The 16,571-nt window shown below is 35.8% G+C and overlaps 1 protein-coding gene across 3 annotated transcripts; it reads right to left on the bottom strand.

Annotated features, from left to right (window-relative positions):
• Positions 1 to 2,111: 2,111 nt before the first annotated feature.
• LOC108975210 (lysoplasmalogenase-like protein TMEM86A) lies at positions 2,112 to 15,166 on the bottom strand. Of its 3 annotated transcripts, none has more exons than XM_018943556.1 (5): positions 14,962 to 15,166; positions 5,971 to 6,137; positions 5,700 to 5,890; positions 5,173 to 5,390; positions 2,112 to 2,608 (listed from the first exon to the last, which is right to left on the bottom strand). In XM_018943556.1, exons 1-5 carry the CDS (start codon positions 14,968 to 14,970, stop codon positions 2,471 to 2,473), a joined length of 723 nt encoding a protein of 240 aa, XP_018799101.1. In that variant the 5' UTR covers positions 14,971 to 15,166; the 3' UTR covers positions 2,112 to 2,470. The 3 variants fall into 3 exon arrangements, with proteins under 3 accessions (XP_018799101.1, XP_018799100.1, XP_018799102.1); XM_018943555.1 differs by having other exon boundaries at positions 14,671 to 15,165; XM_018943557.1 differs by lacking the exon at positions 14,962 to 15,166 and adding an exon at positions 6,374 to 7,241 and having other exon boundaries at positions 2,114 to 2,608.
• Positions 15,167 to 16,571: the final 1,405 nt, after the last annotated feature.

Below are 16,571 nucleotides of genomic sequence, written 5' to 3' on the forward strand. Positions count from 1 at the left end.
CCAAATATTCAATAACGATCATGTCCTGGATTGTGCTCAATATGTATTGAACTCCGAGCTTGGAGTCAATGCCAGTACGGAATAGGAGGATGTTGCTCAATGATGTCAAACTTAACCTGAAACTATTATTGTTGTTGTTGTAAGTAAGTGTTGTTTATAATCCACGATAGGATGGTAAGGATTAGCTAAGTTGGAGTCGACGTCGTCCAACGGCAGGCCAAAGAAATGTGCCGTTTCGACGAGGTCGKACCAAAGAGAGAGGCGTGTCAGACGAGTAGGGTTTGTGGGGCATTCAAAAAGGTGATCAGTGTCATGGGGACTCTGGACATATATTGAATATGTCGGAGTATATTCTGGACAATTTTGAGTTTAACCTGCTAACCGTAACCAGAACGAAGCTGCGCAAGGATACCTCTCATTTCTTGCGGCAACTGGAGCTCTTCTTATACAATGGGTGATGGTTTAACTCCGAGTACGCCAGGAACAGGTAAAGGTGTTAATGGCTCCACTGTGAATAGTGGTTGTGCTCGGCGGAAGTTAGTTGCGTCTGGTCGGCATATTGTTTGATGTCGTCGACGTAGCTAAGAAATGACTTTTTGATGCTTCTGGGAGGCGGTTTCGCTCAATGCAGRTGACTGCAGAGATGATTTTTGCGAAAGCTCTCCAGCATGAACTGCTTGAAGAGAAAGTTCATTATGCTCCTTAACTACGAGCCTGACTATGCAGGTGTTCGATCAAGAGGCATCGTGTCGTAGTAAGGAGTGGCGATAATCAAATATCCGCATGTCGAGTGAATTATCAGTTCGGAATGAAAACAGTCTCACAGCGTCAAATAGAAAATATACGGCAGACAGCAATTAAGCAGTGGTCCAAGCTATTGGTCCGTTTTCTTCTCGATTCGGAATCGTTCTTTTGACTTTGTCTCCTAGTCCAGATCAAGGTAGTCGTCCTCGTCTTCTTGAAGGACGTGCGCCAGTTGAAGTACACTGTTTCGACTGTTTTTATGGTCTTTGCCTCTGTTGTATGCGAAATGCATTGTTTTCTGGAAACGCAAAAACCATTACCCCTACAGCTTCCTCTTGTCCACGGAATATGATCCTTGCGGCCTTTTGTGACTATTACCTACKCTTTAAGATTTCTYCCTCACCTGATGGTCTGACAATGTWAKAACCTGTTTCGCGTACTCATTGGCGGCTACGTTAGARCTCGAGAAATCAATTCGATGATAAACAGTTACTGTTGTACAGTATCTAAACGCTTTTGAATTCGTTCTCTGRTTTCCTTTCCATAAACTAGAATCGAATTGCGGACCGATTTTGATTTTTATTTTCCAAATCCGCGTAGTTTTGGTAAAAAAAAAACCAGGGAAATTGTCAAACTTGCGTCGAATTGGGTTCCGAACTATTAACCCTCCACCGCAGTCTTCAGATTTGGCCAATCTCCACATTTTTTTGTAATCAAAATTAAAAAAACTCAATCGCCGAACAGTCCAGTCGAGTGCCCATCAGAGATGCAGAAAGTTTCACGATCACAGGAGCATTAGAGAGACTTCAGAGGGGAGCTTCGGAGTATACTTGAATTATGGCATCAAACTATGAACGATAATACTACTTCGGAAGGAGTAGGAAATTAAAGAAGAGGCGAAAAAGACTAAATTCTACAAGTCACTAATCACTCTTGCCCTGGTGCAGAGGTATGGACGATGACAACATCAGATGAGTCGGCGTAACGAGTTTCCGAGTGAAAGGTTTTGCGAAAGATTTGTTTTCCTTTGGCAACAGCGAATACAGCAGTCGATGGAACGACGACGACTGTACGAGATACATATAGTAGTGCCAGAAAGTCTCTGAGCTTTATGAAGGACTTGGGACTTTCTGTACGCACTCTATGCAGCGGAGAGACATGGAGGTCTTCTTTGATTGGAAAGATCTAACTTTCGACTTTGGCAAATGCTGCACTGATAAAGAATTAATTCCACGAACTCTGATAAATTTACAATAAGATGTTCCTTTATTTCTTGGAATAAACAACACCAAAATCTAAAAACTACAGTTAATTTAACCAACTATTATTTATAAATAAATTGACACATTTATAATACCTAGACTAACAAGATTAAATAAGTAAATATGTATATACTATGTAATATGCTATATATAAATACTTGTCGATAGTAAATAGATCAATGCATGTTTATATATGTATTATATATGTATGTACTTCCGAAATGCATATACATATGTATGTATGTGTTTGTAGTATATGCTAAAGTAACTCGTTTCCCGCACGAAAATCTCCAGACATTAAAGGTACAATGGAAGTTTTTAGGGCATTTTAGTTCGTTTCGTATTTGTTGTTTTGTTGGTGGTGACTGTTCGGCGTAGGCAACGCAGTTTTTTGCTTATGAAAATGTTATTGCTTCGCAACTTGAGCGACACTTTTAATGGAGCGTAAATTGCTCGGTAACTGATCAGTCTTTTGTTTTGACGCGTTGACCTTTATGCGTCGATTCGCTATTCCCCATATGCCTGCAAGGCCCTGGGCTGTCGTTGGCAGTGCTGAAGGCAATGGCGAATTGAGCAGTGTAATACGTGGACATAATGATAATCTGTCAAAAGAATAAACCATAGTAAGTTGAATATGAAAGTATTTCGATAAGACGCAAGATAGATAGTTCGAAAGTTTTAAGATAATAATTTTCACGTATTTCAATTCAACCAAAGTTTTTCAAACTGAAATTAAAATCATATAAATAATTTTAAACAAAACACAAAAACTTTCCACCTTCCTCGTTTCTTCAGGAATACAAGAACTCTATTTTTCGGTCAGTTTGTATGGGAACTATATATTACAGTAATCTGAACTGGCAGTTCCGACAGACGCTTTGAAAAGAAAATGATGTGTACAAAATTTCAAATCGATATCTCCAAAATTGAGGCACTAGTTCGCGGATAAATAAACAGACGGACATGAGTAAATCAACTTAATCTACACCGCACCAATATGGTCGCCTAGATGCAGTGAAACCCAGGCGAGGAAGCTCTAAACTTGTCAGGACACCGCCCTACGAAATACGACAGGATGCCTCTTGATGCCTTCTATTGAACACCTGCATAGTGAAACCTGTATGCCTGTAGTTAAGGAGCATAATGAACTCCTCTCCAAGCAGTTCCTGCTGGGGTGCTTTCGCAGAAATCATTACTTCAGTCACCCTCTTAGAGCAGCAATATCAAACAATACGCCAACCAGACTCAACTAACTTCTGACAAGAACTGACCGCAATTCACAATGGAACCCACCATCAACAGCTTCACCGACTTCCTCTCAGTGAATGGCGTACTTTATGTCCACCACTCATTGCAGACGAAGAGTTCGAATTGCCGCTAGAAACGAGAATGACCCTTTCCAGAATAGATCACGACATATCTAATACATGTCCTGCTTTCAATGAATCTCCGCATGACAATGACCACCACTTTTCATTCCCCACTAACCCCACGCAACTGACACCTATCCCTTTGGCCCGACCCCGTTGAAACAGCACTTTGGATGACGTCGACGACAACTTATCTAATCCTTACCATCCGGCGGTTGGGTACTCGTTACAACAACAACAACTAAATCGATTCMGCCCTTCAAACTGAACATTTATATAGACAAGGTACTTTCCCAAGTAAACAGGACTTTTTGAATATAGCGCCCCCTGGCGGTAACATCTATATGTCGACTGATGCGTTAGAATCTGCTGTCTTTATCGAATGTCCAGCGAGAATTTCATGACATTTCATTGTTTGCAAGTGAAGTTATTGCGTTTTAAGTGTCAGTATGTATRTGTTATCGGTGCGAAAATAAGCTTCGAACAAAGAGCCGACATTAAATTTTGTTTTAAAATTGGTAAAATTTTTACCGAAACCTTTCAATTGATGAAACAAGTTTATGGAGATGATTGCCTATCCTGTAGCAGAGTGCACGAGTTTTCAAAGTGGTCGTGAGGACAGGAAATCATCTCTGAAATTTGTGGAAATGGAATTGATMATCTCCAAAWCCTCGATTTATCGCATAAATAAACTGACGACCAAAAATTCCTCAGAATCCAACATTCGAAGTACATCATTGTGACCGATTATTTGACCAAAAATCACATTTTAACCATTAACCACTTGCTGTATTCACCTGATATGGCACCGTGAGATTTTTTCCATGAAAGGAAAATGTTATGCAGACGTAGAGACTATGCAAAAGCCTTGCACCAGCATACTGACGGCCATACCGGCCAACGAGCTAAAACACTCTTCCGACATGCTTTTGGAACGTTCAAAAAGCTACGAGGTGTTCAAAAAGTATCGCGAATTTTTTTAAAAATTATTTATTTATTCATTAATATCTATTTTGTCCCCTTCAAAGTAATCCCCATGAGATAATATACACTTGTGCCAATGGTTTTTCCAATCTTCGAAGCACTTCAAAAAATCACTTTTTTGTATCTTCTTCCACTCCTCCGCGGCATCGAACGTCTTTATCTCGTCAGAAGAAGCGTAACGTCATCCTTTCATGGGCCTCTTCAGTTTAGGGAACAAGAAAAAGTCACAGGGGGCCAGATCTGTGGAATATCGTGGCTGCGGCATCATTAGTGTGTTGTTTTTGGCCAAAAAGTCGCGCACAAGCAACGATGTGTGAGTAGGGGCGTTATCGTGGTGCAAAAGCTGATTTTTGTAACATCGTCTCGGCCTTCTGAGAACATTTTGTACCACCGATAAATGTTGCTTCGGTCAACATTCGGAACTCACAACTCGGAACATTCCGCGCACGTGCAAGCAAAGCAGCTGTCAACAATTAAATGAACATTCAAAATGGCCGAGCTTGTCGGTATCAGTGAGAGACATGAGTACCAACATAACGCCACAAAAAATTCGAAATTCGAATATAAGTAGCCCGCGAAAACTTAAAATTCGCGATACTTTTTGAACACACCGTATATTGAAGCAGAAGGAAACTATTTTTAATAAAATTAATTGATTTTGATGAAAAATCATTWGTAAATATTAATAACAATCCATTAAACTATATTCTCTAACGAATTATAAATTGCAAGTATYCCCTCGAAAAGAGCCGAATCAATCWCAAATTCAGGAATTTAGATGTAATAAAATTTTTGGAATAATGTTTACTTACTCTTGAATACGGCACTGGTGTCAAGAACATATGAATGCCAATAACTGAATCGGATAGGAGAAACAGTACTGTACCCACAGCACAGAAGTTATTTATGAAGCTGGAGTTTTGGAGAGCGCGAGCAACGGCACGCCAACAAGTGGTCGCTAAAAGGGCAGTATAAATAGGAACGCCAATAGCCAGCACACCGTCCAGACGGGTGAAAGCCAACGAAATAGCTGAAATATTTAGAAGTAATTAATAATATTGTAAAAATGTTAAAAGTTATTAGTTTATAGAAGGATTTTTTTCACGAACTCAGTGTTTAGTGTTAAATTTAGTTCCTTCTACATCTAGCGTTAATTTCTTTACTATGTATGTTAAGCCAGTTTTTGGAGCTCGCATATATATACTATATATTGGGATGTATGCAAGCGWGGAAATGAAATCACCCGGTCAGATRCAGACAGATTGCTCTTTCGAGGCTACCAATTGTTCTGCAGAGCTTTCCTTTCGCACTTTTATTTGTTATTATCTACCTTACTTACCCAAAGCACCGCAAATGTACAATGCCACACCGATTGGCAGTCTCAAAGGTTTCCAACCAAACGCTGATATGTACCAGATATGACCGATAGCAAATGCACCCATGCCTTCCAGGAAGAGATTAATATTGAGCAAYGCATCGCCGACGCATGAGCAAACTAAGCCGAGCAGTATGCGCTGAGAGTATTTATAACTACATACATACGAGTATAGTAAGTGTAGAAAAAGAAATTAATGACGATTTTAAATCAGATATATGACGAATTGACTTACGCAGGCGTAAAGGCGAATCCTTTGACCACAACATACAAAATTAACATCACAATCGGCAGACATTTCAGAACTGTTGTCCAGAGTTCGCCGCGTGGATCTTGTACGAAGGTAAAGTAAACAAAAACTGCATTGAAGAAGGGCATCAATTTCAATGTTTGCGTTCTTAGCTGAAATTAGAAGACACAAAAATTATAAGGTCGCATGTATATATAGAGCTACATAATTGTTTTAGATATTTGTTTGGTATTGTAATTAGATTGATAGAACGTTAGATCTTGCTATAAACAAAACAGTTATTAGCTGTTGTTTTTGGAATGTTAAGTCTTTGTTAAGAGTTCAAAGTCAGTCAAATTTCTAAAGCCATGACTCTTTGCTTCTTAATTTCGGTATATTATTTCCTTACTTCTTTCTATTGTTTCCTTCCTTAACGATCACTTTATAATGTACACGAAATTTCCTTTTCTTATGTTGTTTCGAAATTCGCATCCGCACAAACCAATTAACCGAGAGCAGTTCTTCTGCAAGTTACTGTTAAGTACAACCAGTGACCGAAGATGGGGGTGATCAAGGACATTTCCTCCCAGGCCCGGTATTCTCATGGGGYGCTTACTTGTTGATTTGCAGCTTTTATGGAACTAGTGACGCGCGATATTTAATAAAGGTCGAACAGTTGTTAATATTGCTTTGCCAACTGTAATAATAATTGCTTTATCGGTCAATTGTAAAAAGAACCTCGCTAAAAACGTGCCCATGCTTTCCAACTGCCAGGATGTCATGAAACATATTACTGGTGACGAGTCTTGAATATATGCTCATGACCCGGAAACAGACAATCAATCAGCTGAATGTCGTGTYAAAGTTKAGCTGAAGGCGGAAAAACCAYGTCAAAGCAGGCAAAAATCAAGGTTATGTTGACAGTTGGCTTCGATTATCGAGGTGTGGTGCACTCGGAATTCCTTCGGACCGGYCAAACTGTTAACAGGAAAYACTATTTGAGTGTTATGCGTCGTTTGTGCGAAACTATTCCTTAAAAGAGCCCGAAATTCTGGGGTGACAACTCTTGGCTTTTACAGCACGACAATGCACCGTCGCATACTGCATTGATTCTTCGTGAGTTTTTCGCCAAATTTTCAACCATTATATCCTGCTGCAACCAGCGTATTCGACTGATTTAGCACCGTGTGACTTCTGGATATTCAGCAAGCTCAAACGACCGCTCCGGGGAAACCGTTTTGAGTCAATTGAAGGCATTAAATTTGAATCATTAAGCGCATTGAAGGCTGTTCCGGAAATCGACTTTAACAACTGTTTCGAAGATTGAAAAAAAAAAACAAAAAAACAAAAAAAAAAAACGTTGACACAAGTGTATTGGGTCCAAGGGGGATTACTTTGAAGGAACGACATAGATTTGTTTGAAGAATATATTAAGAATTTTAAAATAATGAACAAAGTTTTACTTTTTTGTGCTCAGTATTATGTATAAATCTTTTGGAATCAAATTATTCAATATATGAAAAGCGTCACTATTTTCATTAAAAGTAGAGTATCATAATTTCAATTATCAATGTAAAAAATATAACCRTTATTATTTCAACTTTACTGTTCCTCACTAAACGCGTGAAGCTATACAAAGTACAACAACATCTAGATATGTATGATATGTACATATGTATATAAGCACAAATGTGTACTTAAAGATATAACAACAATTTCACTGAACAATTTATCCACTGGCATGGACGCTAAATGTGAAGCTAAACAACACAAAGGGTTGCCATCGACTTAATGACAGTCTAGAGCGCTGCGAACGCAAATCAAACTGACGAATTGGAATGGGAAAATGCAAAAGCGCGCGCACTCACCTGTCACTCAATTCACTGATAATTTATCATGAATGTGCATATAAATGCAAAGTAATTGTGTCAATTGTTAGTGCAATTGTCAAACGAAAATACAAATAACGAATCTAGAATAAGTTCGGTGGCATACAATGGCTTGTGACGGCGCGGAGGCGGAACAGCCCCCGATCGCTGAAGCGTGTAAATGTGCATGTTAGAGAGGTTTGGCGCTTCACTGCTTGCTTTGTTTGAGCTCTGCTCTCTTATCAGAWAAAATACATGTGAAAGCAAGAACAAAATTATCCATTTGATCTCAAGGTGAGAGTTTATGAGGATATATCTTTCAAATATTATAGTATAACGCTTTACTACTTTATCTTTATTTCATAAAGCTAGTCTATTCTCTGATTTATATGACATGTGTGATCCGTAACTCTCAAAAATTTAATGTCAACAAGAAAAGATCGGTCGGTTTGAATGACAGCTAWAAGCTTTGGTAGTACGATCTAAATGATAATCATCTCAGAATTTTTTTCTGAAGATACCTCGTTAAATGAAAAAGATTGGTAGKAGAAGGACATGWCCGAAATTTCAKATCAATATCTTAAAAACAGAAAATCTAGCGCGTATGCGATCCAACCCTTGGCAATCCATTCAGAGGAGTATGGGAGCTCAACTGGTAGTAGTTTCGGCTATGAGGTCGGACCGGAAACTTAATGCTGGTATCACAAACACAAATCCTTAAGCCCACTAGAGTCAATAAAAATATTCACGATCAACTTCCGATATAACCAATTGCCATAACTTTTTAACCAATAGAATTATTGACAACGACCTTGTTTGGTTTCGTGGCAACAAGGACAAAGAATATTATTTTAGAATTTCAGAAGAACCATTTTGATTCGTGGTTTTCTCTATAGGACTTTTCTCCTCTGATGGCGACCATCAAAAGCTAGTTTATCGTATTTCAACGTCGTCGAACATCGGTTTTTGATGACCCACGGCAACATCGATTCACTAGTATATCAGAAAACGGCGATTACCGAAGTAGTTTAAGGCAGTCTTATCGGCTAAAAGGATGGTAGCCACTGTTTGCTGGGCTTTACAAGCTTTGATSTACATCGTCTACAGTACAAGGGCAAAACGGTTACTCGACTCTATTATACTTATTTTTTTTCGCTACTTGCTTAGTACTTGGATTTGGGAGGTTGCGTTTGTTTTAAAATAGCCATGTTTTCTGTATTCTGAGTCTCTAATCAAAAAAAAAAAAAAAAAAAAAAAAAAAAAAAAAAAAAAAAAAAAAAAAAAAAAAAAAAAAAAAAAATAAAAAATAAAAAAAAACAATACTTCGATACAATTTCAAAATTTGTGCATATGTGTGTATGTACATTTATACCTCCAAATTCAAAAATATATTTGCTGATTATTAATTTTAAATAATTATCGAAAATATACAAACAGCATGTACGCATGTTAAACGATATATTCTTAGATATACATAAATGTGTATATACTCGTATGTATATTACCCATAAAGTCTAAATATCAGTGCATCTCTTTGGCCAACTTTTACTTTCATCTGCTCTCACTCGCTGAAGCATACTCGTATAAAGCTTTATCTCAGCGCAGCATTGAAAATGTTCTCCATAGTCTTGACACAATGTACAGCCGAAACAATAACAAACGCCCTTACTCTCAGATAAACGAGGTTAGGGAGAAAACTGTGATACAGGCATAAAAGCGAATAGGTGCAGTGAAAAAAAAAAAAACCGAAAACGGAAAATCTGTAACGACAAGGTCAAGGACATGAAAAACGCAAGTGGTTGAAACATGTGGGCCCATAGTTGGCAGGAACACAAATATGGCAGTATCAATGTGAATAAATATTTATGTGCATACATTGCATAACTCTAAAAGCAAGTAAAGTGAAGCCAATGAAAACAGTAACTTTTTTAGATTTTTTTTAAATAAAAATAAAATCGGAAACTTTTAAAAATGTTTATATTAACTAAAAAAAAACTCGAATAACGTCATTATTTAACAAAATTATGAACGAATCGACATCATGTATTTTTTTCCAGGTCATCTAACTACTTACATACATATACATAGCAACTTTATAACATAAATCCCTGTATTAATTATATAAGTACTGAAAGGAAGTATGGATCGAGAGTTAAGCGAAATATCATTGACTTAAATGCGCTGAACAGAATATATTAGGTTTCCCATGAAGTTTGTAACACCCAGAAGGAAACATCGCAGACCCTAAAATTAATATTATATATACACCCAACTTGAGACCTAGCATTATTTCATCGTATAGACCACGTCCAGCACGCAGTGAAGAAAATATAGCAGCCGTAGCTGAGATTGTACRTGAAGACCGTGGAGAGTCGATTCGGYGACATTCGCAGCAGCTCCGACTGACGTATGGAACAACTTKGCGCATTTTACGTCGAGATATGAATTGAAAGCGTACAAAATACAACTTGTGTAAGAACTGAAGCCACRCAMCRTTAGACTTTTTCCTCTGGGGATATGTAGGTCTGGAACCAAAACATTACGCGTGTCATTTGCCAGTTACCAGTCGAAATGCTYGAACGAGACATCGAAAATTGGACTCAACGCATGGACAATCAGAGACGTAGCCGCGCTAAATTTGMAAGTGATAMTCTTCAAAAAATAAATGCTAAAGATTGATTTTTCGAATGATAATAAAYATTCCCCAATAAATTTGAYGTTTTGTGTTTTCTCTTTACAAAAATAGAGAACCTTSAAATATATCTTGTCTTTAACTGATCAGCAGAGCTGATTTAGGCGCAGTATTTGTTTACGGCTTTTTCTTATTTCTTTCATCAAGACATCGCKATTCACAGTCGAGTTATACACGAAAGGCAGAACGTTCACACCGATAACAGGACACTGTTTTTTGTTTCTTATCCACATTGAGCGTGCGCTTGAGATTAGTTAAGGAATGCTTGTCTCATTATTAATACCATCAAACTACTGCCAAATGGAACTAGTAGGGATGACTGGCCACAGCGTAATCTAAAGGATCTGCAAAGCTATTGAGCTTGCAAGGAAAGKCGCTCTTATAAACCGCTGGAATGTAATCCTTAGCAAGGTTCGTTTTATTTTGAATGCAGATCACCAGGTCTGCTCGGCAAGGTGGCCTATCATAAGCCRCAGTCAATCGATGATTAATGATTGAGTCAAAATCTTTTGTGGGGGTTCTTTAGCTGTTTTTGAACCTCTTCATAGGATTCTAACGAATGAAAACACAAACGAACAGGCATATCCCGAGGAAGAATTTTACCACATCAATCAAATAATTGTATATACGCGTATGTACATACACACATATATAACTCCATATAACTGGATTTCATTGGTTTATGTGATTATAACTATAATTATGATTGAAAATTCCATCATATACTACAATATAATAAAGACATAAATTAATCTTCGTACAATGACTGCGTTCATTTAACGATTGACTAAAATCGAAATAATTCCACAAAAATCATATCCAAGCTAAMTTTTTGCTTGTTGGACATAAATACTTATGTATGTACATATGTATGTATATATTATATTTACAATACATTTTATGAGAATTACTCGAAATTATTACAATAAATTGGCGAATAATAGCTTGCCCCTAACAATCAAGCTCAATCGTTTGAGAAATGTGTGTGTACTATTTGGGGCTGTGGGAAGATGACATAGCGCATTCTTTGTAAGGATTTATGCAATCCACGCACGAAAGTGGCTCTAAAAAGCGAAAGCGCCAAATAAAACAATAAATTAGCAAAATTACTTCAAGTTCCGGTGTGCTTGACTTGGCTCATTTGCATAATAATGCGAGGAAGTGTGTTTACGCAAGTAGTATTTGCTTAGGTATTCTTTTCAAGTTGAGCATGTAACCAAAGATTATCGTTTTATTAAATCCAGGCATCCATCAAAGAAAATAATTGCGTATRCGCTATGATAAACACTTGGATGGTAGATACCAGTGAACTACTAGTCCTCACGTCAGCTCTGTAGTTCGTTGAATGGAAGCATTGCAGAGGATTAGTATACCTAAAGGTGTGTCGGAAATAAAATGTGTGATTGTAAAGTGGAAAGTCCGCTTTTTTTAGAATGGTAAAGCCCGACTTTATATTTCCCGTGTCAAGCTCAGAGAATGCGTTTTTGGTCACTAGTCTTTTTTGAATGAACTTGCGAAGTGGTAAAGTAGGTAAGGACTGATGTGTTCTTTGTCTTTATTAGCTTGAATCAATCCCAATCAATCAATCAATTTTATAGACGGGCCCAAAATAGAGAGCGAAGTATTCGCAATGGAATTGCCAAACAAGTAGATATCACTAACTCTTTTTTTTTTCAATTTTAATCGGTACCTTCTTAGTGAAAGTACTAAACATTATAACACACCGTCAAGGGTATTGAATAATAGTGAATTGTAAAGAAGACCGAATTAGTCAAGTAGACAAAAACTTCTGACATAGGCACTGCTTAGTCACTGCTGACTCCAAAAATGCACGACATTTTAAAGAAATATGGTCGAGAGATATGATCTAACTTTAAACTAGGTTCTTGGCAGTAGTGATATATTATATGATAATAAATATACTGTTCAAAATTGAATTATTTGAGGCGAATTTACTACATCTATGCCTCTCTCTCAGCTTCTCTTCGAGAGTTTGTTTGTAGCTCAAAAATAAAGAAGCAATGGTTTCCTTTCTATAATTGGTTTTATTTTTTTTTTATATCGGAAGAAAACAGAAGAAAAATCTTACGTTATGGTGTTTGGTACATTTTGTTATTGTAGCCAGCACTGGCTGTCCTGTAAGAAGKTGTACCCWATAGTTAGATTAGTTGTCATATTCKCCATGCTTGAWYTTCTGAACAATTCTCTTTCATTTCATTTACAAATCTATCTGATGATGATSAAATGAGAATTCAAGTTGAATTGGTCTACCGATCAATTTTTTAAATTTTTCCCAAATCTATCGATATTTATAATCATGAAAAATTAGTTATTTGTCTGTCGAGAATTTGTCAATGTCATAATAATTAATTAAATGAAATGTTGAATGAAATTACTTTTTAACCATGAAATTGGCACAGTTAAAAAATATCGTCTTAAAAGAAAAAAATCGGAATATAATAATATTTTTTTTATAACTAGCTTAAATTATATTCCAAATTATCGATTATTTTCGATTCGATTATCAAAAATCTTCAAAAAATAACATTGTTTAAATAACAACTAAGTTGCAGAGATTATTTTGAGATATCGGATATTTTTCAACGACTACAAACTATCGACTATTTTTTATCCAATAAAAATCTTGAAAAAATAAAAGCATATACATACAAATGAACCAGTTTAAGGTATAAAATTTTAAGTTATCGATTTATTTCCAACAACTAAAACTATCGACTATTTTTTATCTAATAAAAATCTTCAAAAAATAAAATTAATTAAACAACTAGTTTTAATTATATTTAAAATTATCGATTTATTTTCAACAACTAAAAGCTTTCTATAGTTTTCTATAGAATTATCAAAAATCATCAAAAAATAAAATTATTTAAACAGTAACTAGTTTTCATTAGAATAATAGAATGCAAATCTTAAAAAATTAAAATAATAATCGACTAGTTTTAATATAATATTTAAAATTGTCGATTTATTTTCAACAAGTAAAAACTATCGATTATTTTTCATCGAATGAACAAAATAAAATAAAAAGTGCAGATCTTTTTATAACCTCAACAGCCAAATCCACACTGGGAGATGTCGGAGATCCTATAAAGTATATGTATGTATATGTAGATAAATGATCAGAGCGACGAAATGAGTCAATTTGGGTTTGTCGGTCTATCCTTCTGTCTACTATATGTACGCGAGCTATTCCCTCAGTTTTTGAGATATCGATTTGAAATTTTACACACGACATTTTCTCCTCAAGATGTCGCTCATTTGTTGGAGCCCCCTACATCATACCACTATAATATATAGCTGCCATACAAACTGACCAATCAAAAYCARCTTCTTTTATGAAAAAACTGTTTYATTTGACAAAATTTCTTCACTGAAAAAATATTCTCCGAAAATATTGTTCAGATCGGACCATTACATCATAAAGCTTCCAACAAAGTTGCCGATAAAAATCAAGATAGAAGTGTTTTTATATCCCTTTATACGGAAGTTTATGGATTYCCTTGTTTAATTATAACTATTCCGCTACCTGCGTAAAAGTGTACTACATAAAAGGGTGCATAATAGGATCAGTGGACTTCCTGAGTTTTAAGCAACGTTTTTCGATATTTCTAATGTCCAGCTTAACATTACTCAACTTTCAAACTCTCCGGACTGCTAATAGTGAGTTGTTAGCACTTGATCAATAAATACACCTTCAAGTTCTTGTCTCTGGCAACGTGTCAYCTGCTACTACATAATTGTGGCTAGGTCATGTTAGTAATACTCAAAAATTCCAATAACGACGTTAAATAGAATAGTTAATGGATTGTGGAAATTAGTTTTATCAGCGGTTGGCACTGAATGTAACTCTGCAACCTCATTTAAAAATAAGGACTGATGGAAAATTTCTCTTTTTATTATGACACAAGGTATTTACACGCGTTTGTGCATATGTGTGCAAGGTGATTAAGGCCCGAGTTCAAGTACTGCAAGTGCAATTTCACGCTTTATAAGTGAACATACATATGTGCATATCACATTAGTTATGTGACGGCTTATGTGGCAATGCTAGTAAGTATGCATGTATGTATGTACATGTGTGTGCATGTTGGTGCATACCTGCACATGTGGCGGATGAAAACTTACAAGATGCATTATATCAGCCATGACGCCTTTTCGGCTAGCAATTACTTCGATAAGSTGTGTGTTGGGTGGCACACCCGCCCCTCTTTAGAGGTGAGGTGTTGCGCAAGTTCTAAGCGTATTGTTTACAAGCGTTTTGGGTCTTCACGACTACTCATTTGCGCTGCTTTTGTACAAAACTTCGTTTTCTTTGTTTACTCAAGAGCTGGCACAATTTTTTTCCCCTTTTTTAGGTGGGTTATATTTTATATATTATTTATACTTCATTTGTTTTGATTTCAATCGTTTTCGTACTTTGTACATAAATGAAACTCTACACAAAATCAGCGCGTCGTGTGAATATCCGTGAATAAAGAAAGCAAGCGAACGCACATAAGTAAATATACCGAAAAAATAATTTATTTACACAAACGTCCAGCCGCCCCGCCAACGTGCATCGTCTTGCGGTATCCAATTAAAACTGAAACGTGCGAAAGGCAATTGAGTGTCTCCAAGCTCGCCGAAACAGATGAGCGCCGTGCAGTGCAATATGCTCAACGACGCCGAAAAACGTCGTCAGTGCCAATGATGATACCGATGTTGAAATCAGAGCGCCGACGATGATAAGCGACCGACCAACCGCAGTGTAAATTGCAAAGCAAATTTAACTGACATTGTGCTTCATTTCGTTGGTTTTCAGCTGGGATTTTGAGCTTATCTACTCGCATATATGCACGTATATGCACGTATTGCGTTTACGAATTTTTTGTGCATAAGGTGCGCCATATGTACGTGGCAATCATTGAACAGGTGATTTTCGGAAAAWTTTTTAATTATTTATAGAGAAAATTTAGACAAATTGTATTTAAAAAATTCCAGAATTTTTACTGTTTTTAAATTAAAAAAAAAAATTGAAAAAACTAGTCGACTAGTTAAAACAAAATATCGATTATTTTTTATTGATTTATTTAAAAATTATCGATTATATTTCAACAACCCCAAAATATGGATTATTTTATATCCATTAAATTAAAATATTTAAATAGCAACCAGTTTTAATTATAATAAAATATACGATTATTCGTTAATTGCCACAAAAAATCGATTGTTTTTTTTATCGATTTAACAAAACTTTTTCAAATATAAAAATACTTAAAAACTAACTGTTTGAATTATAATATTAAACATTATCGATTATTTATCGATTATTTTCTATCGATTAACTTGCAATACTTAATTAGAGACTAGTTAAAAAAATTCAGTAAAATAAACAAATCAATTTTTCAACTACCACAAAATATCGATTTTTTTTTATCGAATTAATAAAAAATTTTGAAATATATAATAAAACTACTGAAAAAWTAACTACATAGTCTGAATTAGAATATTTAAAGTTATCGATTATTTTCCAAGAATTACAAACTATCGCTTTATTTCTATAAAAAAAAATCGAAATAAATAAAAATGTTTAAATATCAACTTGGATTAGTTATAATGTTTAACATTACGTTTTAAGATTTACAGACATTTTTTGTAATTGACCCTAATTGACGAAATTGTAAAAAAAATTTAATTTTCGAACTGAGAAAGTTGCAATAATAAAAAATCCTAATTTTTTTACTGGAAACTTCAATCGTGTTTAAAGTGTTACTAACCCACATYTCTTTCATAATTTCAAGAGCGGGCTGTAACCCAAAAGAAAAATTATATTTTTTAAATCTTGGTTTAGTTAAACTTCTTAAGTTTTCATGTAACTTGCATTTGAACCACCCTTTACACGTTTGTGGATACATGAAATTGCATATGGAAATATTTCTACTCGGCTTCCAAGTGAAAGCTTTTAACAGCTGTTATTGCTCCCCGCTGCTTCGTTTTGTTTACACACAATCGATAGGTGGGTGGTGCGTCGGGAAAGCTGCACGAAA

The sequence above is a fragment of the Bactrocera latifrons genome, unplaced genomic scaffold (genome assembly GCF_001853355.1).
Source record: "Bactrocera latifrons isolate USDA-ARS-PBARC rearing strain unplaced genomic scaffold, ASM185335v1 scaffold_627, whole genome shotgun sequence".
NCBI classification, from domain to species: domain Eukaryota; kingdom Metazoa; phylum Arthropoda; class Insecta; order Diptera; family Tephritidae; genus Bactrocera; species Bactrocera latifrons.